The sequence below is a fragment of the Ailuropoda melanoleuca genome, chromosome 17, assembly GCF_002007445.2.
Source record: "Ailuropoda melanoleuca isolate Jingjing chromosome 17, ASM200744v2, whole genome shotgun sequence".
Taxonomy (NCBI): Eukaryota; Metazoa; Chordata; class Mammalia; order Carnivora; family Ursidae; genus Ailuropoda; species Ailuropoda melanoleuca.
In genome coordinates this window covers 499,036-519,764 of record NC_048234.1, presented here as the reverse complement: position 1 = coordinate 519,764, position 20,729 = coordinate 499,036, and the positions used below count along the sequence as shown (strand labels likewise).

The 20,729-nt window shown below is 53.7% G+C and overlaps 1 protein-coding gene and 1 long non-coding RNA gene across 7 annotated transcripts; one reads left to right on the top strand and one right to left on the bottom strand.

The window, feature by feature from the left end:
• Positions 1–1,272: 1,272 nt before the first annotated feature.
• Positions 1,273–11,191, bottom strand: LOC117796930. 4 transcript variants are annotated; one of them, XR_004621653.1, is made up of 4 exons: positions 11,006–11,191; positions 5,181–10,739; positions 4,081–4,418; positions 1,273–3,866 (listed from the first exon to the last, which is right to left on the bottom strand). It is a non-coding gene; the product is annotated as an uncharacterized LOC117796930 (long non-coding RNA). The 4 variants fall into 4 exon arrangements; XR_004621652.1 differs by having other exon boundaries at positions 1,274–3,866; positions 4,081–6,605; positions 8,881–10,739; XR_004621651.1 differs by having other exon boundaries at positions 1,273–3,871; positions 4,081–10,739.
• Positions 11,188–20,375, top strand: XAF1 (XIAP associated factor 1). 3 transcript variants are annotated; one of them, XM_034646832.1, is made up of 7 exons: positions 11,188–11,322; positions 11,402–11,595; positions 12,130–12,325; positions 12,507–13,479; positions 18,442–18,780; positions 19,986–20,056; positions 20,206–20,375. In XM_034646832.1, exons 4-6 carry the CDS (start codon positions 13,135–13,137, stop codon positions 20,040–20,042), a joined length of 741 nt encoding a protein of 246 aa, XP_034502723.1. In that variant the 5' UTR covers positions 11,188–11,322; positions 11,402–11,595; positions 12,130–12,325; positions 12,507–13,134; the 3' UTR covers positions 20,043–20,056; positions 20,206–20,375. The 3 variants fall into 3 exon arrangements, with proteins under 3 accessions (XP_034502723.1, XP_034502722.1, XP_034502724.1); XM_034646831.1 differs by having other exon boundaries at positions 11,190–11,595; positions 12,461–13,479; XM_034646833.1 differs by lacking the exon at positions 11,402–11,595 and having other exon boundaries at positions 11,191–11,322; positions 13,394–13,479.
• The last annotated feature ends 354 nt before the right edge of the window (positions 20,376–20,729 follow it).

Below are 20,729 nucleotides of genomic sequence, written 5' to 3'. Positions count from 1 at the left end.
AAATGTTCAAAAAATTTAAAAACATTATTTCTTTTTTTTTTTGTTAAAGATTTTATTTATTTATTTGACAGAGATAGAGACAGCCAGCGAGAGAGGGAACACAAGCAGGGGGAGTGGGAGAGGAAGAAGCAGGCTCCCAGCAGAAGAGCCTGATGTGGGGCTCGATCCCGTAAAGCCGGGATCACGCCCTGAGCCGAAGGCAGACGCTTAACCGCTGTGCCACCCAGGCGCCCCTAAAAACATTATTTCTTGATTGTTTCTTCCTTTCTGCTTCCTCAGCTTTACCTTCCAAGATTTCTATTGAGTAGTTTTTTATTTCTACTATCACATTTTTAATTTCCAAGAACACGTTTCTGTTCTGGAAATAGTCTTTTGTTACAGTGTTCCCTTCTTGTTTCAGAAAGTATCTTTGCAAAAATCTTGTTCTTTTGAAGACGTTTCATTATGACACTGTTTCCCATGACAAAAAAAAAAAAAAAAGGGGGAAGTCCTAAATCTTAATTCCCCGGAGAATGAATTAACAGCTTGAGGCATAGTCGTACAGTTAGGTATCTTTCAGAAGTTAAAGGGAGTGAACCCAAAGAACAAATAATCCAGTTAAGAAATGAGCAGACACACGAACAGACACTTCTCCAAAGAAGACATACAGATGGCCAACAGACACGTGAAAACGTGCTCCCCCTCACTAGGCATCAGGGAATACAGATCAAAACCACGAGATACACCTCACACCGGTCAGAATGGCTACAATTAACAAGTCAGGAAACAACAGATGTTGGTGAGGATGTGCAGAAAGGGGACCCTCTTACACTGTTGGTGGGAATGCAAACTGGTGCAGCCACTGTGGAAAACTGTGGAGGGTCCTCAAGACGTTAAACATAGAGCTGCCCTATGACCCAGCAATTGCACTACCGGGTGTTTACCTAAAGGATGCAAACGTAGTGATCGGAAGGGGCACCTGCACCCCAGGGTTCATAGCAGCAAAGTCCACAACAGCCGAACTGTGGAGGGAGCCCGGATGTCCATGGACAGATGAATGGATAAAGAAGATGTGGGTATATCTGTAGTGGAATGTTATGCAGCCATCAAAAAGAATGAAATCTTGCCATTTGCAATGACGTGGGCAGAACTAGCGGGTACTATGCTAAGCGAAATAAGTCCATCAGAAAGACCATTATCATATGATCTCTCTCATATGTGGAATTTAAGAAACAAAACAGAGGACCATGGAGGAAAGGAGGGAAAAATAAAATTAGACAAAATCAGGGAGGGAGACAAACCGTAAGAGGCTCTTAATCACAGGGAACAAACTGAGGGCTGCTGGAGGGGAGGGGGGTAGAGGGATGGGGTAACTGGGTGATGGGCGTTAATGAGGGGACTTGATGTAACAAGCACTGCTGTTATCTACAACTGATGAATCACTGACCTCTGCCTCTGAAAATAATAAATATATATGTTACTTAATTGAATTTAAATAAAAATGTATTTAAAAGAGTCACGTGTCCCACCAACTGAGGGAGCCAGGTGCCCCAAAAATACCAAATTTTATTTAAAATCGAAAGGTAACCTGGAAGGTCAAGCCTCTGCTTAGAGAAGTTAGTAAAATAAAATAAAATGAAATAAAATAAAATATAAGGACAGCAGAGAAGATATCAACAAAACCCCAGCTGTCATTCACAGGATGTGAGTAATTAAATAATTTAGTTTTGCTTAATTTTAACCAAAAAGGTACAGTGCCCAGAACATAATCATACAAAATACAGTGAAGAAGGAACTGCAAAGGAAGGGGAACTGGCGGGGGCAGCGTTCCTAGCACGCTAACACGAGGGCGGGTGTAGGGACCCCATCTGGAAGCTGGCTGTGTGGTACCGTCCGCCTGCGCGAGGAGTGTGGCTGGAGGGACACAGAGCGGCGCGCTGGAGCTCGTGGTGTAACAGCGTGAGTGTGGTCTCACCACACGCCCCCGGATTTCTTGGTCCCTCTGAACATCTGGCTTTCCTTCCCACCCACGAGGCCACTGTTGAGGGAAACTAAGGCAGGGTGGTCTGATCTGCCTTACTTTCCCCGTCAACGGCCCAACGGCCCTGCAAGTGTCCCCAGAACACAAGATGACAGAGTTCACTCTCGTACTGACATTTGCACACTGGCCATTCCCGGGCATCCTCGTGGCCGTCCCTGCGGCTGCGGGCCGCCTCTCCTGCTCTCCCGGGCCCTCGTAGCACCGCGGAGGGCGGAGAGACCCCCAGGAAGGAACCAGAGGCACACACTCACCGGCACAAAGTTGGTGATTTGCACACAACAAGCCAACGCCCTCCACGAGCCTCTGCCCGCTCCCCAGCGGCACGCACGACGGCCGCTCCGGCCCTGTCCCCCGGGCTTTCCGTCTGTGTTTCCCTCTGTGACTTCCCGGCTCCGGGAACTACTTACTGGCTTTCTGTCATAAGGAGTGTTCAGGCCAACACCCACCCTGCCCCGTTGCGCCCACCGTTTGTCTTCTCCTCCCCCGTATCTTGTCGATACACCACATCAGCGTTTTGGTCAAATCATATTCTAATTATTAGGAGAACGCAATGCTTCCACATGAGCTAAGAAAAATGCTGTGTAAAAGAAATGGGCTGAACCACTTGGACTTCTGGTTCAGTATGGTGGCTTGAACTACAGGCATTTAATTCTGCACCCTCCTCAAATCCTATTAAAGTGATAGAAATAAGATTAAAAAGATAGTACGGACCCCCAAGTACCAAGAGGGGAGGAGACGAGAACACGAGGCAGTTTCGAACGTTGGAGGCGCAGCCGACTTGGCAGACAGACGTGCTCGCGTGTGGGGTGCGGACGGGAACGTGCGTTCACACCGACAGTTTTTACCGAGAGCCTCATACGACGCACGCGACGCCCCCGTCGCTGCGGACTAAGAGGGAGAGACAGAAAATCCCTTCCCTCGTGGAGCTGCAGTCTGCTTGACGACAGACGGCTTGAAGGAGCCGGCCGTGCAAATTCCGGGGGAAGGCAGCTTCCAGGCGGAGAGAGCGGCCTCCTGTCATGGCAGCAGCGTCAGTCGTTCACCCAACAGCAGGCAGGTCTGTGCGGCTGGAGCGGTGGCGGGGAGCGGGGCAGCCGTGGGCTATGAACAAGGAACAGCACTCGGGCGAGGACGCCGAGAAAAAGGAAGCCTTGTGCACCGTTGGTGGGGATGCACACTGCCCCAGCCGCTGTAGAGAACGGCTCGGAGGTTCCTCAAAAACTTAAAAATAGAGCTGCCTCGTGATCCGGCAACCCCACTCCTGGGTATTCACCCAAAGGAAGCAAAACACTAACTCGAAAAAAATATCTGCAGCCCTGTGTTTACTGGGGCGTTAACTACATCAGCCAAGATACGGACGTGACCCCAGTGTCCGTGGATGGTTGAGTGGATGAAAAAAACACGGCGGGGCATGGACAGAGGGGGTACCACGCAGCCACAAAAGGGAACGTTTCTTGCCATTTGCAGCAACGCGGATGGAGCTCGAGGGTATGGTGCTGAGTGAGTAAGTCATCAGAGAGCAAATACGGTAGAATTTCACTCATGTGGAATCTCGAACACAAAACAAAGGAGCGAACAATAAGCAGAATCAGACTTGTAAATACAGAGAACAGACTGCTGGTTGCCGGCGGCGGGGGATTAGATGGGGGGTCCAGGCTTCCTGTTATGGAGCGAATACGTCGTGGGGGTTAAAGGCACAGCGTAGGGACTATAGCCGGCGGTATCGTAACAGCGTCGTGTGGCGGCAGGTGTCAGCCACGCTGGGGCGCGTGCGGTATAACCCACAGACGTGTCCCGTCACCACGTTGTGCGTCTGATACTAACTGTGCGTCACACTGTGTGTCAGCTACACTTCAACGAAAACAAACAAAAAATAATAATAAATACATGACATTATTAATTTAAAAAGGGAACGAGACAACGCTTGTGGAGACCTCAAGACAGAAGCAAGGGAATTCCCACTTCCTATGCAGCCGAGTGATCAATGGGATGGCCGTTCCCACATGTATTAACTACAGATTCTGGGAAAAACAAAAAATAATCATTGTTTGAAAGCCTACCTGAAGGCACTGAAGGGAAAGGCACAGTAGCACCACCCTACACTCAGATGGAGCCCGACGTCCGTGAGCCCCGGCAGAAGAGAGCGAGGGGGTTTCCATGTTCACAGCGTTCTGGCCCAAGGGACCCGAGAACAGCCGCTCCAGCTGGAAGGTGACGGGGACTCTTCGAGAGCAGAGTGTGGGAGAGGGAGCCTTATGTTCTTCAGATAAACTCTGCCCAGATCCCTGGATGGCCCTGAGCTGCCCACATGAGGGGCATTTAAACGACCACACGTGAACATCTGAACCGGGATTTGAGATTCACAGTCTGCGTTCGCAGCCAATCAGTTAATTGCCTGCTTTAAAAAAAAAAAAAAAACCACCACCGCCACAATGTGTGCTTTTCAGACAATATCACAGAATCCAGAATCTCTAAACATAGATTCAATCCCAACTTGCTCGACAAACGGAGACGCTGGCAGGTGGGACCCGCTCTCCAAGGAAAGCACATCAGTAGAGTCCAACGCCAAGACGACCCAAACGTAACCAGCAGAGGATTTGAAAACGGCTATTGCAGCCATGCTTAACCACGTAAAGGAAAAATGTATGTAATGGAAAAACAGATAGGAAATCTCAGCAGATAAATAAAAACTATTGTAAAATAAGTGAAAATTCTAAAAATTGAGAAATTCAATGTCTGAAATTAAAAATTAACAGCAGACAGAAGATGCAGAGGGAAGAGTCTGAGAACTTGAAGCCAGAGCATAGAAATCATCCAATCTGAAAACCAGAGGGGGAGAGAGGAGAACAGAAGCCTGGGGACTTGGGGTGGGGGGGTGTAGATAACAAACGTTTAATCAGAGAACTTAAAGAAGAAAGAATGGGGTAGGAAAAAAATTGTCAAAAATGACTGAAATGTCCCAGAACTGGCAAAAGACATAGATGTAAAGATGCAAGAAGCTCGGCAAACCCCAAACAGGATAAACATTAAGAAAACGATACCTGGGCATAATGATCAAATTGCTGAAAACACAGGTAAGGAAAAACTCCGGCTAGGAGTCAGAGGAAAGTGGCAGACGGCATACAGAGATCAAAAACGCAAATGACCTTGCACCTCTTACCAGATTCTGTGCAGGGAAGACATCATTTTCAATGCACTGCAAGAAAAAATACCTGTCAACCCAGAATTCAACATGCGATGGAAATATCCTTCGAGAATCAAGATAGGGCACCGAGGCAGCACAGTTGGTGGAAGGTCCGACTCTTGATTTCAGCTGAGGTTATGATCTCAGGGTCGTAGGATCGAGCCCCATGTATGGCTCTGCACTCAGCAGGGAGCCTGCTGGGGATTCTCTCTCCCCCGCCCCCGCTCTCTCTCTCTCAAATAAATAAATCTTTAAAAAAAAGAATTGAGACAAAGCGAAGACACTTTCAGATAAAAGAAAACTTAAGGAGTTCGCGCTTTGAGACCTGCACTACGAAATACGTAAAATGCTCTAGGTTGAAGGGAGTGGTCACAGTGTAAAGTCAGATCTTCAGTTAAGAACTTTGGGCGCTGAGCCTGGGATGGTCTTCCTGGTCGGTGGCGAGACATCCGCGTGCAGGACAGTGGCACGTCCCTGAGGACTCGCCCCGGGCATCCCACAAGCACAGAACTTTCCTGAATCCCGAGTCACCCCACTGAGCTCCGGTACCTAAGGGGGTCGTGGGAACCCCCAGGTCTGTAGCCAGCTGATCAGAACGTGGGGACCCCGGGGACCCCCAAGCGTGCGGCTGGTGTCCGCGGGGCTTGTCAGAACCCCGGTGCTTTAGTGAGTCAGAAGGGAGGTGGTTTGGGAGTCCCTGACTTGCAGCTGCTGTCTGGGGTGGGGTCAGTCTTGTGGGGTGGTGCCTTTAACCCGTGAGATCTGGTGCAGCCCCAGACGTTAGTGCCCGGGTCACGCCGCGTGTGATAAATGCCAAATTCATACGGCCATCGAAGCGGAACTCACGACGTCGTCAGGTGGAGCTCTGCATTGAACTGTGTCCTCCCAAACTCGTGGGCTGAAGCCCTAACCCCCGTTGAGGCAGTATTCAGAGAAGGGGGTTTTAGGAGATAATTAAGGTTACATGAGGTCGTACGGGTGGGGTCCTAATCCAGCATCACGGCCTTTTAAGAAGAGGAAGAGCGAGCTCTCTCCCCCCACACACACTGAGAAAAGGCCACCCGAGCCCCCAGCAAGGACACCGAGCCGGCCTTCCGCCCTCCACAGCGCTGAGAAAACAAACTTCCGTTGCTCCAGCCGCCTGTCTGGTACTGGTCACGGCAGCCCACGTACACCGACCCAGGTAGGGGTCACGGCGTCTGTAGGTGTGATGCTGCGACAAGTCGGGGACGCAGGACGGGAGGCAGGGACAGCGCACGGTCCCACCATGCTGCACAGTTTCTGCTTTTTACGTGAGGTGACACGGTGTCAACCGTAAGTAGTCCAAGGAGAATCAAAAATCTGTATTATAACCGTATCAGTTCCCTATAGGTGCTGCAACGAGTCACGGGAGAATTCGTCCTGCAAACGACATAACACTTGTTCTCCTCCGTTCCGGAGGCAGAAGTGTGAGTGGGCTGCTCCCCTGGGGGTTCGGGGGGCCGTGTCCCTGCCTCGTCCTGTCCCCACCTCACCCTGTCCCCAGAGCTGCACCGAGCTCCAGCAGCGGCACCTCCGAATCTCTCTCCTTGGTCAGCGCGTCACCTTCCCCTCTCCCGCCGTCTCACCGAATCTCTCAGGAACACCTGTGACTGTCTGTAGCCACGTCCCTCCCCGGACCCAGGACCATCTGCTATCTCCGCGCTCTTGTCCTTCACCACATCTGCAAAAGCCCTCGCACCTCTGCGAGCCTCACTCTCCTCCCCGACACAGACCCACCTGCCACGGGCCGTGTTTTCCAGCTGGCGTGGGTCTGCCCGAGCGCCCTGCCCCCTTCCCCTCCCCACACATCCCACCTCCAGCCTGCAGCTGCCCAGCCCCCCCCAGCGTGCCCGTGTGCACACGCGCACTTGTACGTGCACACATGTACACACCTGACCGGGTCAGTCTGACCTGACACCCTGTTGACGCGGGTCACACCCCTGCTCACGTCCACAGTGAGATCGTATCTTGCTATTCACAAAGCGCATTCCTTTCCTTTAGGTTGGCTTCTGCAGCCTGCACGCTCGGAGCAGAGACTGGTTTTACCTGAGACAATCGTCCTGCACCGCGTGCTGATAGGCCATGTGGCCGTCAGAGAAGTTAGGAAGTAAAATGACGTGGAGAATACAGTGGCCTATCCCTTGTCTACTGTATCTTGTAGAGCAAACTGGGCTCGGGGAATAGCTCACCGCCGACTGGGCCCTCTGCTCTGGAAGTAACGTCCTGGCACCGCAGCGTGGGGCCCCTTGTGTTCCTCCCGACGTTGAGCTCCTGCACAGTAAGGGAGCCCTACTTCGGAGGGTTGGGAGATGCTCGGGATACGAATTTTTCCTCTTTCACCCCCAGACAAGTGACAACAAAAGATTTGATGTGTGTGGTCATTTGTCCCGTGTCCCGTGACCCAGCATTTGGCAGCCGTTAAAGCGACCATTCTGTGATTGAGATCAAAGGCCCCCAGACACTGACCCTGAGATGCCCCCTTTGGGGCTCCGGGAAAACGTCTGTCTGGGGACAAGGAGGGGAGCTGTGATTGCTGATTGGGCCGGGGGAGGCGGGCAAGCAGGTGCTTTAATGAGTGTGTGAAAACGGACCTCAGACAGAAGGATGGGAAAGGGAAGGCGCGGGGGCCACCGTGCAGACAGGGCCTGGAGCAGCTGCCTCTCACCCGTGAGCTTAATGACAAGCTTGCCCTCCTGTGCACGCCAGCCAAGCAGGAGCCAGCGGGGCATCCCCCGACTTTGCTGCCCAGCCGGGCCCAGAGTCTGCCCCAAACACAAACACAGATATTCCGGGCCTTGAGTTCCATCCAGAGACTACTCATTTGAAGCAGTTGCATGTGGTCTCTGAACAACAAACTCCCACCCAAACACACAGCAATCTCAATGATCATGTCTCCCGGGGCTCAGGTCCACTGTGACCACAGGATCCTTCCAAAGGCACCACCGAGAAGTATGCACAACTGCACCATGTAATTTCTGTCTGGGAAGAGAAATACCTCTGCCGTGACATCATTGTCCTGAGCAAAGCCATCCCTTGAGAGGACAACGCCCGGCTGAGACAGTCCTCTCCTCGGGGTGTCCCCTCCCTTCTCCGGGACCTTGGACACCTTTCACACGCAGTCTTGTTTCACCCTCAAAACCAGGCATCAGGGTACGTGTTGTCATTCCCATCTGCAGACCAGCCCCGAGTTTGCACGCCCCCTTTCCCTCCTCCCAGGGAAAGGTACGTCTCCGACGCCTGGCTCCCGGGACAGCCCCGACCCCCTCCAATCCCGGGGGGCGGGACAGCGGCCAAGCGGGTAGCCACAGTGGCCTGGAGAGGAGTTCTGAGCTCACACAGGGCATTTCTCGTCAAGGGTTTTATGGGATGGGGCTGCGGAGGGTTGGGGCCCAGCCAAGGGCGGCTGGCGGAACGATGAAATCATGTGTGCCCACAGCACGGGCTCCTGTCGTGGTGGGAGGGGGGACAAGCTCCGGTGCCAGCCAGAGTGCACCCCCTTCCACGCTCAGCGTAAAAACAGCGATGGCACCGTGGCCAAAAACAAACTTGGCACGTTTGTGCCTTAGTGATAGAATTATCAGTTTTGTTTAAAATCAAAGGAAAACGGCCCTGCTGCGGGGTTCTGGGAGGGTCTCCTAACTTCTGCTCTAATTACCTCGGACACGGACCCTGCGTGTCCCTTCAGGCTGGCCAACGCCTGACCGGCCGCCTCCACGCCACGCTGACTCCACGGCCTCCTGGGCCCCACGCGCGGGTCCCTCTGACGGAAGGGACTGATGGGCAGCCCGACGGAAGAGACGGTGAACCCCCAGCCACTCGCACAGACAGACCATCAGCTAACCACACACAGGGACAAAGGCGTCGGTGCTCGACCAGCTGTTAACATAGAGTCGTTCCGGAAGGGAAGGGACGGTGCGGGGGTGGGACAGTCTGCAAAGAGGGAACATCCTGGAAGAAAATGAGGATGTAGACGAGAAAGCTCGTGATCCTTTCCAGGTCAGCCCAGCCCCACTGACCTTTGCCCTTCAGAGGCCTCCCCGGGTCCCCCTCGTTTCCATCCCAGCCGTCCCTCCACTCCAGGGGTCCCAGCAGGAGACCCGAGACCGTGTGAAAGCCCAGCTTCTTCCTATCGTCAGTCTCCACCAGTGACCCAGAGACAGACGGGAGCGAGCTGCATGGTCAAAGGGACTGACGTGGAAGGGACCAGGAGGCCAACCGGTCTCTCCCGGCCCGGAGCCCCTGCCCTGTGTCCAATAAGGCAGGTCGTGTCTTGCTTAGGGACCTAGGCCCCGGAGTCCCATCGACCTTGTTTGAACGCCAGCTCTGACAGTCACTAGGAGACCTTGTGTAAATTGCACAACCTCTCTGTGTCTTGGTTTCTGCAGCTGCGAAATGGGCTTTTACCCTTACGGCAGAGCAGCTGGATGACAGATGCATGGTTGAGCCGTGGAAGACGAGTCGGTGTTCGTGGCTGGTCTGGTGCCCGGATTGAAGAGGCTGGCAGGAGGCTGGAGTCCCATCCGGTCACCCTCCTCACAGCGGCCGCTCCCGGCCCATCTGCAGACCCATGAGACCCCTCCTGGCCCGCTGGTGCCGTTGCTCGGGGCTGAGGACAGCTCTGAGATCCCAGGGGTACGCATGAGGAGGGGTCTCCCGAGTGAGCGTGGGGGAATGTGGGCAGCCTCACGTCCTGCCCACCTGCCTCCCCGAGGACCCCGTCCCGCAGGCCGCCTCCCCTTCTCTCCGGGTGAAGCTAGCTGAAACCCGCTGGCCATCCTCCGAGGTTTACCAAGTCCTGATCACTGGTCACAGACCCCATCACTTCAAAAACACAAGAATGAAAAGTCTGAAAGAGTGAGGGAATTACCAAAATGTGACCCAGAGGCAGGCACTGAGCAAACGCGGCTGGATACACGGTGCGGGCAGACGTGTTGCACGCAGGCTTGACCCTCACTCTGTAAACAGCACAGCAACCGCAAAGCTCAGGGAAGCAGGCGCACCTGTCGTGATTCCCAAGTGAGGAAGGAGCCACGGGGGGAGACCGGCCTGATGTCATCCTTCATCAGCAAGCCCTCAGGGACGTGCCTCTGAGCCCTGCATCTTGGCACACACCACCCTGCTCTCCAAGTCCATTCAGGACCAGTGCAGGGGCAGGAAGTGCCAGGGCCCAGGCCGCTGTCCCCTGCAGAGGGGACATGAGGCCCAGGGACGGTGAAGCCGGCCTGAGCAGGGGCGGGGCTGCTGCGGGGCAGGCCTGGCCTGGGTCAGAAGCCCAGTGACGAGCCCAGCAACCTTGGAGCAGCCCAGGCTGAGATTTGGGGAAGCCTCCCCTGGCCCCAGAGCAGAGGGTCTGGCTGCTGGGACACTTTCGGTTTTGTTTCTCTGTCCGCAAGAAACGAAACTCACAGGAGGAAAGCCTGCGGAGGTGTGCGGGTGAGACGGGGCTCTCTCCGGGGCTGGCGGGAGGGGCGCGGGCGAGGCTGACTCAGGAGCAAGGCCAGGACGTGAGAGCACCTGGAACGGCAGGAAGGGTGCAACTCCGTGGAAGCCCAGAGGAGGAGGGGCGGGGAGGGGGTCAGCCACTCACCCCCAGGGCCGTTTTGACTCTCTGGGACAGTCCCAAAGCCCATAGCCCGGCCGATTGTCCTCTAGCGCTGCTCTGATCATGTGGTCCTCACAGCAGCCTTGGAAAGAGCGAGCCCCACGGAGATCCCCCCAGGACCATTCCCACCCCCGGCTCCTCGGGGCCTCACTCTCCCCTTCTTGCAGAGCAAACTCACACGTATTTGATGATTTTGCTTTGTTCTGACTTGGGGCCAACACCGGTAGGCACACGGGTGGTGTCACCGTCATGCGCCGTGCGTGAGGCCCAGAAAGGTCTTAACACACTGGCCCTGGGTGTGGAATATGGCTCCGCGTATTACGCCACCAAACAGCCCGTTTTTCTCCCCCTTGATCCTGCAGCAAAAGAAGCGTGGCCTCTGCCCACCTGTCCGACCGTGAGGCCCACCGCGGGCTGTTCCAGTCCCGAGCCCGAGGGCAGGGAGCCCGTCCACAGGCGAAGATGGAAGAGTGGTGGCAGGACAGGCGCCAACAGGTGCAGAGGCAGAAGGGGGAGGGGCGGGGCGGCCAGCGCAGCTGTGAGATGGTTCCCCTTCCCCACCATGTCCCCACAGTCCGAGGCAAGGGGTCCCTGTGTCAGCAAAGGTTGGAGGATCTGAGACTGCCGAAGAGGAGAAGCCAGCAAGGAAAGTTCTAGAAAACAGCGGGGCCAAGGCTGAAGGCTAACTTTCTTTCCTGCTTCTTCACGTCAGTCCCTCCTGCTCCACCTCCCCCCAGACCCTCACACTCTGGCCTTTCCTTTAACTCGGTGGGTCCCACACGAATTTCTTGAGCACAGGGCTGGTGTTGTGGGGAGACCTGCAGCCCCACCTGGTCCCTGCCCCCGGGGCCCCCAGACCTAAGCCTAACACACGTCAGCCAAGGCAGATGCAGAAAGGCTGCGGGGGTCAGGTGGGACCCTCGTGTGTGTGTGTGTGTGTGTGTGTGTGTGTGTGTGTGCCAGACTCACTTCCAGGACGTCAAGTGTGACTTCCTTACCACCAACCTGGGGGGATAGGGGCACAGGGCGGGCCGACACCTCTGCCTTCTCCCCGACGTCGGCTTGAGCGACAACAGAGAACTAGCTCACCACAGGGATGCGGGGCCCCAGATGCTGGTCAGAAGGGCCTGCCGCGACCCCTGAGCCCAGGACGGCCGGCGTCCCCAGGGAGAGGCCCCCTCTGGCCCTTCCTGCCTGGTTTCTTCGGGGCTTCAGTCCCCCAGGGAAACCAGCCCATATCCCGAGCCAGGCTGCAGTGCCCGTAGGCCGGCGACGGTGCCCGCTCTCCCTGTCTCCCCGCAGGCCACGGAACGGCAGGAGCGCCCTGCCGAGCATGAGTTCTGTGAGCTGGCCGTGCGCCTCAACCAGCTGGAGGTGCACGGGCACCGCTGTGGAGGCCGGACGGGGCTCCGCCCAGACCACGGCCAGCCCGTCAGGCGCCAGGTGCTGGCCCAGCACAGAGAAGTATGTGGGGGCGAACCGGCCCAGCGCAGGACAGGTGAGCAGCACAGGCTGGGGAGGAAAGGGGGGCTTCCGGGAAAGGGAGCCTCTCCTGGGTGGGACACAAGGCAGGTGGGGTCTCAGCAGGACAGGTGACAGGGGCACCTGTCTCCAATCTGTCTGGCTGTTCTAGCTCTCGACCACATCCTAGAGAGGCCCCCCTGTGTTGTCTATCGCAGTCTTCACGGGACTCGTCCAGGGAGACTGAGAGGCCGGGGGTGGAGCCCGGGAGCCGGCAGACTGGTGCAGAGGCGGCAGGGCCCTACAGACTGGGAGGCTTCACTTGAGCTCCTCCAGGACAATCCCAACCGGTAGAGATGCACCTGCACCCTTTCACGGGTGCACAGAGCACAGCCCGGGCTTGCTAGAGACAGAAATAAGACTGGACAGGCAAGATTCCCAAGCCAGTCCCCCCATCAGCAGCGGTCAGAAGGGAACTAGCTGCAGCTCCCGACCTTTGCCGGCATGCGGGCTCCCCGGACCCGGCGGGCTCCTTATGAGGCGTGCTTGCAGAGGACACCAGCCACCGAGGACGGATCTCCTGTTGACCTCACCGGCTGCATGGTCACAGGGGAACACATGTGGAGCCTAAAATCCCCGGTGCCGTAAGCCTCTCCTGCTAAACGATCTGGCCAAGGTCAAACCCGGCAAGTGGAAAACCGGAATGCTTCAGACTCGGGTCCATGTCCCGCATCCTTGAGCAGAGCTTCCACACCCCCGGTGCAGACACGCACAGCAACCCCAGCTTGCTGCCAGAGCTCAGAAGTCCCGGGAGAAAGAGCAGCCAGAGGCCACACAGCGGGCACCATGGCCTCCTCAGAAGCCAGTCCCACTCCAGGAAACTGTCTCCTCGTCACCATCGTGTGTCTGTGGCCACAGAGGGGATCCCATGGGCGATTCGGCCAAGGGTTACCTTGTGGCCGAGGTCACCAGCAGTGTGGGGCAGGCCTGGGACCGTTTGTACTCACGACCGCCGTGGACAAAGGCCATGGACAGAGCTGCAGGGGAGCTGGCCTAGCCACTGCCACGGGCAGTCACTCACGGTCTTGCTTCTGTGCTTATGCAGGGAAAAAGTTTCCAGCTCCTAAAAGCAGAATCTACTGTCTTTATTGCAACCAGATGATCCCCAAAAAGCAGTTTTTCCGCCACACGGTGAGTAGCAGCTAGTCACTTCCTGCAGTAGCAGTCGCTAGTCTGTACGCCGGAAATGCGTTACGAAAGGCCGATCCGGGGCCCAGGGCTACAGAGCGTGGGTATTAGAGGTTCCCATACTTCCTTTTGCTTTGCTCCAAGAGGGTGTCCGAGGGTGGCTCTCGGCTGATTGAGCGTACAGGGCTGGTACCGGCCCCTCCCGGAGCCCCCGACCGCCTGGGGACACCCTCAGCCTTCACCGCCTGGACGTGGTGCTTTGTCCCCAGTAGGACCTGTCTTAGCCTTTTCAGTTCTGGGTTCCGGGTCGATCTTCTCTGTTAGACTGTGCGTTCCCGGGCAGAGATGAGCAATTTTCTCCATCTTCCGACACGGAAGCTGTTACCGGGCCCCGTGCAAAAAAGGGGGCTCAGGAGAGGTTCCCTGATGGGATGGAGCAGTGGGCGGGGAGCACTCTGGCACTCCTCCCTCCGCGGCTCTGAGCGCGTCTTCACGCATCAGCTGTGCGCGTCACTCCCCTCTCCTGCAGAATGGGGCACTTTTCCTCTGGGGAAATTTTCTAAGCCTTCTGTCTTGTGGGGAGAGCAGTTCATCCTCTCATCACCTTCACTTCGGAGAATACCGGAGCTGAAGAGACCGTACGATGGTCGAGGTCTCTTCTTACTGCGGTAAAATACACACAAAATCGCCACTATCTGTTCCAGAACATTTCTATCACCCCACAAAGGAGCCCCACGCTCAAGGGACACTCCCACCCCTCCCTCCCCAGCCCCTGATGACCATGGATCTGCTGTTTCTGTGCATTTGCCCGTTCTGGACATTTCGTCCGAACGGAATCGTCGGATTCGCAGTCTTACATGACCAGCTTCTTTCGTGGAGCGGGACGCTTTCCAGGTTCGCCCACGCCGTGGCCCGTGTCAGGACTTCATCCCTTTTGTGGCCTTGTTACAGTCTTACCACACTGTCCGTTCATCTGTCGACCGGCATTTGCGCCGCTGTTGCCCTTCGGCGCTGGCTTTTCTGGGGCGTGGTCCGTGGACCGGCATCGTGGGATCACTCGGGGGTTCGTTGGAAATGCAGACGCTCAGGCCTTCCTCCCGGAGAGGCCCCTCGAGACTCTCAGGTCCACGAGATCCCTGGCGTTGCAAGCCTGGGAAGCGCCGCCCTGGCCACGCAGGTGCCGGGCTCGGCGCTCATCGGTCTGCCTGTGGATTTGTTCCCCTCGCTACCGATCCTTACTCCATCCCGTATGTGGTCTTGCGTTAGAAACAGAAGATACGTGGTGGGCACGAACACAAAAGTGTAGCTGACTCCTCCGGGTCAAAACGTCCACTCTGGCAGCCAAGGTCACCCACACACTTGCTTGGGGGGGGCTCTCATCAACAGGGAACTCTGCGGTTTTGGTTTTGCTCTGACATTTACTGGCCATGTAGCTTCCCTGAGCCTCTCTCTTCTTTTGAGGAAAACGGGGATGATGATCTGTCTTGGCGAGAGGTGAGCACTCGCCAGCAGACGCGCCGTGGTACCAGCATCCATGTGCACAGCTGCCCTTGTCAGAGTCATCGATGGCCTTCACTTTGCTAAATTCAACAGTCAGTTCTCAGTCCTCTGTTTGGGAGGTCCTCATCGCCTCCTTTCCTCAGCTCACTTTCTTGGCTTCCAGAAATCCATACTCTCCCTGGCTTCCAATTTCCTTACTGATCCCTCCCTCTCTGGCTCCCCAACCTGTAAATTTTGGGGAGCCTTGTCTCAATAATTTCATCCACTCTTATGACTTAAAAAAATGCCTTATGTAGGCAGACACTCCCAAATTTATACCTCTTTCTGAACTTTCCTCCCCATCTCCAGGCTCGTAAGGTCACTGCTTACTCAGTATCGTCACCCGATGTTTTATAAACACCTTAAATGCAACAACTGGGATCCTCTCTGCCACAGCTTTTCCCAGGTCAGTTTACGGCAACTCTGCCCTTCTAGTTGTTCAGGCCAAAACCTCAAGTTCATCCTGACTCTTGTCTCCCTCAAACGCCACATCCAGTCCATTAGGAAACACTCTTTCCTGCCTCCACTGTTCACACCCTGCGCAGTTACTGTCACCTCCAGCCCCCGTCTCTGCAGCCTCCTAACGCGTCCCCAGCTTCTAACCTTGCCCCGATGGTCTGTTCACACCATAGCCCTCAATATGACCCTTTAAAAACAGAGGTCAGATTGTTCTCTGCTCTGCTTTCAACTCTGCACTGGCTCCTGCCCCATTTCGTCAGAGTCAGGATGCTTACAATGGCCTTTGAACCAACATCATCTGTGCCTCCCCTCCCACCTGTCACCTCTCTGATCTCATTGGCTGCTCCAGCTCCCCGGCTTCTGGTTGTTCCTTGAGCACATTGTGCCCTGGGGCCTTTTCACTGGCTGCTCCCTCTGCCTGGAAGCCACCCCCCCCACACATTCCCAAAGCTAAGGCTTGCCTCCTTCAAGTCTTTGCTCAAATGGCAACTCCTTGTGGAGACGACCCTTAACAACACATTTAAATTTGCAGCTCCCTTCTCCACCCCACATTCCCCACCCCTTACCTTTCTCTACTGTTTTCTTTTCTATGGCATTTATCAACTTCTAACTTATTATGTAATTTACTTACGTATTGTGGCCCAGTTAAACAAACTCCGCTACTCCCTTAATGCTACACTCTCCCCAGACGGAAATACTCTACTTTCTCACCCTTTTAGCTGCTTCTTCTGGTATTTACTTCCATATTTCTCAAGCACCTTCTTATTCTGCTATTTTTTAAAAATTTTAGATATTATCTATTAATCCATGAGGATTTAGGGATATGGATTTCTCTTTCATACACCTCCTATTCTATACACACCTCCTTCTCTCTACCCTCCTATTTTGGTTAAATCAATATTCAACATTACATTATTATGACCATGTAAATATTATGACTAGGCCACACAAATTATGATTACATTTACGTTCTTCTATAACTTTTGGTTTTCCCTGGAGTTAATCATTGCTTCAATTTTTCATTTGCTTCACTTTCTAGGTACCTATCATTAACTCATTCCTAAAATTTTCTGCTGGACCTGAAATTTTTTCCCTTGGCATAATCAAACAGAGTAGTATTCTAAGCATTTCATTTTGGGGACCCAGTGCTCCTCAGATATGGTGAACAGCTGTCATTCTGGGAATTTCCTCCACTCTCTCCAGAGTTGGAGTTCTTTTCCCAAATTTCAGGTTCAAGTCAACTCTTTCTTGTTTTACCCCTTCTTTGGGAGAGCATATCTTCAAATAGTTTCTTAAGAAAGAAAGCACAAAAGGCAAAATTTTTAAAAAGATTTATTTATTTGAGAGAGAGAGTGGGGGAGGAGCAGAGGGAGCCGGAGAGAGAGAATCTCAAGCAGATTCCCCACTGAGCATGGAGCCTGATTGGGCTCAATCTCACAACCCTGAGATCATGACCTGGGCCGAAATCATGAGTCAGATGCTTAACCGACTGACTCACACAGGTGCCCCTTTTTCCTGCAATCTTGAGTGGTAGTTGGGTTACCCGTTATTCTCTCCGGGCATGTTGAAGGCTGCCCCCACTCCCCTCCTCCACCATCGTTGCTGACCAGTCCCCTCTCCACGTTACTGTCACCCTGTGTAGATGCTTTTTTTCTTTGATTTCAAGATCCTCTTTGCTTTTGATCTGTGGTCTCACTCTACGTAACTAAAAGAAGATTGATGTCTTACTCACCCTGCTGAGAACAATGAACTCAAACCTGTTTCTCTCTCTCCCTCAGGATTTCTCCTGCCCAAATCTAAAGAGTTATGTCTTTAATCAGTTCTAGGAAATCCTCATTGATAATCTCCTTAAATACCCAATCCTCCCTCCCTCTCACATGTTCTCCAGACTCTTCTGTGGAGCACGTGGGATACAATTTAAGCCTTCCCATTCTAGTTCACGTCTAACATTTTCCATTTTCCTCTCCTATGTTCTGGGTAATTTCTTCAAATCTACCTGCAAGTTCATTCTTTCTTAGTCAAATCTAATCTGCTGGGTTTGACCCATCCACCAAGGTTCAATGTCTGTGTTTTTCACTTCTCGAAGTTCTTTTTATCTCTCTTTCGAACTTGCCCATTCTTTTTCCATAGGATCTTATTCTTTTCTCTTGTTTTAATCATTTCCAATTAGTTTAGTTTACAGTCTCTCTCCTATAGTCTATTTTTCTGAAGTCTCTGGAGACTGGCCCTCCTGCTATTGCTTATGCCTCTTGTCCTACTCAGGGGAGAGTGCTTCCTCGGGTGTGAGTCTGAACCACGCGTTTCCGTTTGGTAGGTCTCCACCTGTGAGAATGACCCAGTTTGAGGTTGTACACCCTCCAGAGGGATTTTGTGATTGTTCTGCCAGACTTCCCAATTTTTATGTTAATTTTTATGATTGGGTGGTTCCCGACCACGAGGCTAATGCAAATCTGAACACCAAGGACAAGAATGGCCTGAGCCTGTGATTTTGAGTTCTCAGGAGATGGAGTTTCTGTTCCCCGTGCTCAGATCCCAGCTCAAGGTAGACACGCTGACTGGCCACTTTCCTTTTCTGGGGAGCTGGTTCTTTTCTCTCAGCCACCAGTTTACCTTCAAGTTCCCAGCTTTATGCAGGGGGACGGAAAGCTTACTTCCAAACCCCTTCCCCAAATACACACACACACTTTGTGTGGATGGGACTTTTCTCTCTTCCAAGCCCTCAGTTACAAGACTGACCCCACGTCTCCTCCCAAAGTGTCCGTAAGGTTAGGCTTTCATTCCTGGAACATGGAGACTTTAAAGTTTCTTGCAAAGTCAGCCGTCAACTCAAATGAATGCTTGTCATATTTTATTCAACATTTCTCCGTGTTTGTAGTGGGGGCTTTCAGGTTCTCTGGTTTACTGTATTGTCCAGCCATGAAAGTCAAAGTTATTTTTTTTGATTTGCCACTTTACTCACAACTGCAGGACAAATGCTGCTCAGTCCCAGAGCCCATGAAATGTCTTCCAACTGGAAAGCCAAGAACTCCTCCTGCACCCCTCCCCACTCAAACCAGTAGCGATCAGACCTGCTACGCTAAGGATGTCCGCCCAAAGATGAACAATAGACACAGATTTCCTCCGCCTTCTGAAAATTCAACCAAGCAAGCAGCACACGGCACAAACTCAACTTTGACTCTGCCTTTGAAGCCTGAGCACAAGCGGAGGGGCCCCTCCGCTGCCCGACACGAGGCGGCCTATGACGTTCTGAGGCGGTGTTCCCTGTGTGGTATCCTGCTTCCCCTGCCCATCTTAAATCAACACCAGGTACCCAGCCTCTGTTCTCTCCTTACTCAGCCAGTGGTGCGTCGGGGACAGCACCGGTTACTCTTCCTTATGGAACAACAGGCAGGTGTCTTACTCCTGTCTCACAGACGGGGATACTAGGCAGCGTGGACAAGGAGCTTCCACGGGATGACACAATGAGAGAGCGGTGGAATCCAGCGGGAACTGAGCTCCAAAGCTTATGCGTGGCAGCTCCACAGGAATGTCTCATTTAAAAAACAAAAAACCCAAACGTTCTTTATCTGTTGTTTCTCAAAATATAAAAGTGCTACATTTGGTCACCATCAGCTGATAGAATACCGTACACAGCAACAGAAGCTAACCCTCCCCCTCCCCCACCCCGGGCCCCAAGGCGCCAGGGCCAGCAGGCTGGCGGGTGTCCTCTCGCAGCACGCAGCACGGCTCTTGCTAACACAGAGCTGAGCGAGTTTATGGGGGGTGAAATTGTTTCTCATTCCCCATATACTATCTTACTGCGCTTGTTATGCTGCCGTTAATATATGACATGCATCCCTCACAAAGGAGCAGAACGAAATCTTTTTGTCTACTTTCTGTAGGTGTCTCCAAAGGCACATGAGCCTGCCACTTCACACAGATGGGCGAGCTTCACCTTGGGGGGCATTGGTGCCACACACCCTTCCCATCCACAATTTGTCATTTCTTTCCACACTTTCCTCCGCCCTTATATAATGAGGTTGCCAGATTTAGCAAATAAAAAATGCATTACTTGGGACAACAACAGTTAACAAAATAATTGCATGGGATATACTTATGCTAAAAAAAAGTTTATCTGAAACTGAACTTTAACTGGGCGTCCCCATTTCATCCGGCAGCCCTATTATATAAGCACAAACATACACACTGGGAGTCCGATTATACACATTTCTTGGTACCTTAATGTTCTGGTCCAAAATACCCAGGGACAAGTCTCCAAGCCAAATGATGTGCTCTTCAACAGGGCATATGGCGTGGGTGTTCTCTAATCTGCCCCCCCGCATGAAGACAGGCCTCTAACACAGTCCCAAGCCCCCAGAAGGAGCCCCCCCACCCCGCCCCGTGCCTCATCGGTGCCATCTGTGGCTCAGGGTTTATGCTCTGGGAGCTGGGGACAGCGATGTGCAGAGACCGCCCAGGAACTATCTCCTTCACTCTAAACACACCAGACTTTTCTATACCCATTTCTTTAGGAGAGATGCTGGTGGCTAGCTTCCCGGAAAGGAAACCATGCGAGAAACTCCAGCTAACCTGGAACAGACAGGTACTGCTGATGAGAAGACGTCACGTTACACGGGTCTTCCTGCGGTCTCTCTGTGGCAGTCTTCACTCGTGAGAAGAGATGGGTTTTCTTACTTTAGGTGTCTTCCTTTTAGAAGGCTGGATTTTAACTATATTCCTTCTTTTGAACAGAGATGTAGGTATGTCCAAAACTACGGACAAACCAGGAGAAGAAAGGGCTCCAGCTCTTCTGCGGGAGAACCTCAGGCGTCGGGCACCTGGATCAAACATCTGGGCCCCACAGTCTGGACACCTTGGGGGACCCAGGCTTGTCTCTGGGAAATAAAAATACCCTCCCTGAAGGCTGTCCACTTTTCTTTAGATTCCTCGCTGGTCTTTCCCTGTTAGAGACTGCAGCAGGTGGGACAGAGGTCAAGGCAGGACACAGGGAAACTGGGCTGCAGAAAGGCAGAAACAGAGAGGGGGACAGAGGCGGCTGCCAGCTCACCACAGGAGCAGAGGGAGCCCTGGAGCTGTTGGCCAGAGGCCCGCCCCCGGGATGCAGGCTCCCCACTGGGCAACCCTGCATCCCCCCTCCTGCCAGCCCTTTGTGGAGACCCCTTAGGGCTTCGGGGGAGGGGAGGGGGAAGGGGCAAGGTGGTCCCCAGCCCCACCTGAGCAGACCCCTTGCCCCAGACCCCTCCCCTACCCCCTGC

Bases quoted from the DNA above. Each gene is read 5' to 3' on its own strand.
- XAF1 (XM_034646832.1), top strand. From the start codon at position 13,135: ATGGCCTCCTCAGAAGCCAGTCCCACTCCAGGAAACTGTCTCCTCGTC. The intron at 13,480-18,441 runs GTGAGTAGCAGC...TCACAACTGCAG, and splicing joins AGCAGTTTTTCCGCCACACG to GACAAATGCTGCTCAGTCCC. The intron at 18,781-19,985 runs GTACCCAGCCTC...CCATTTCTTTAG, and splicing joins CCATCTTAAATCAACACCAG to GAGAGATGCTGGTGGCTAGC.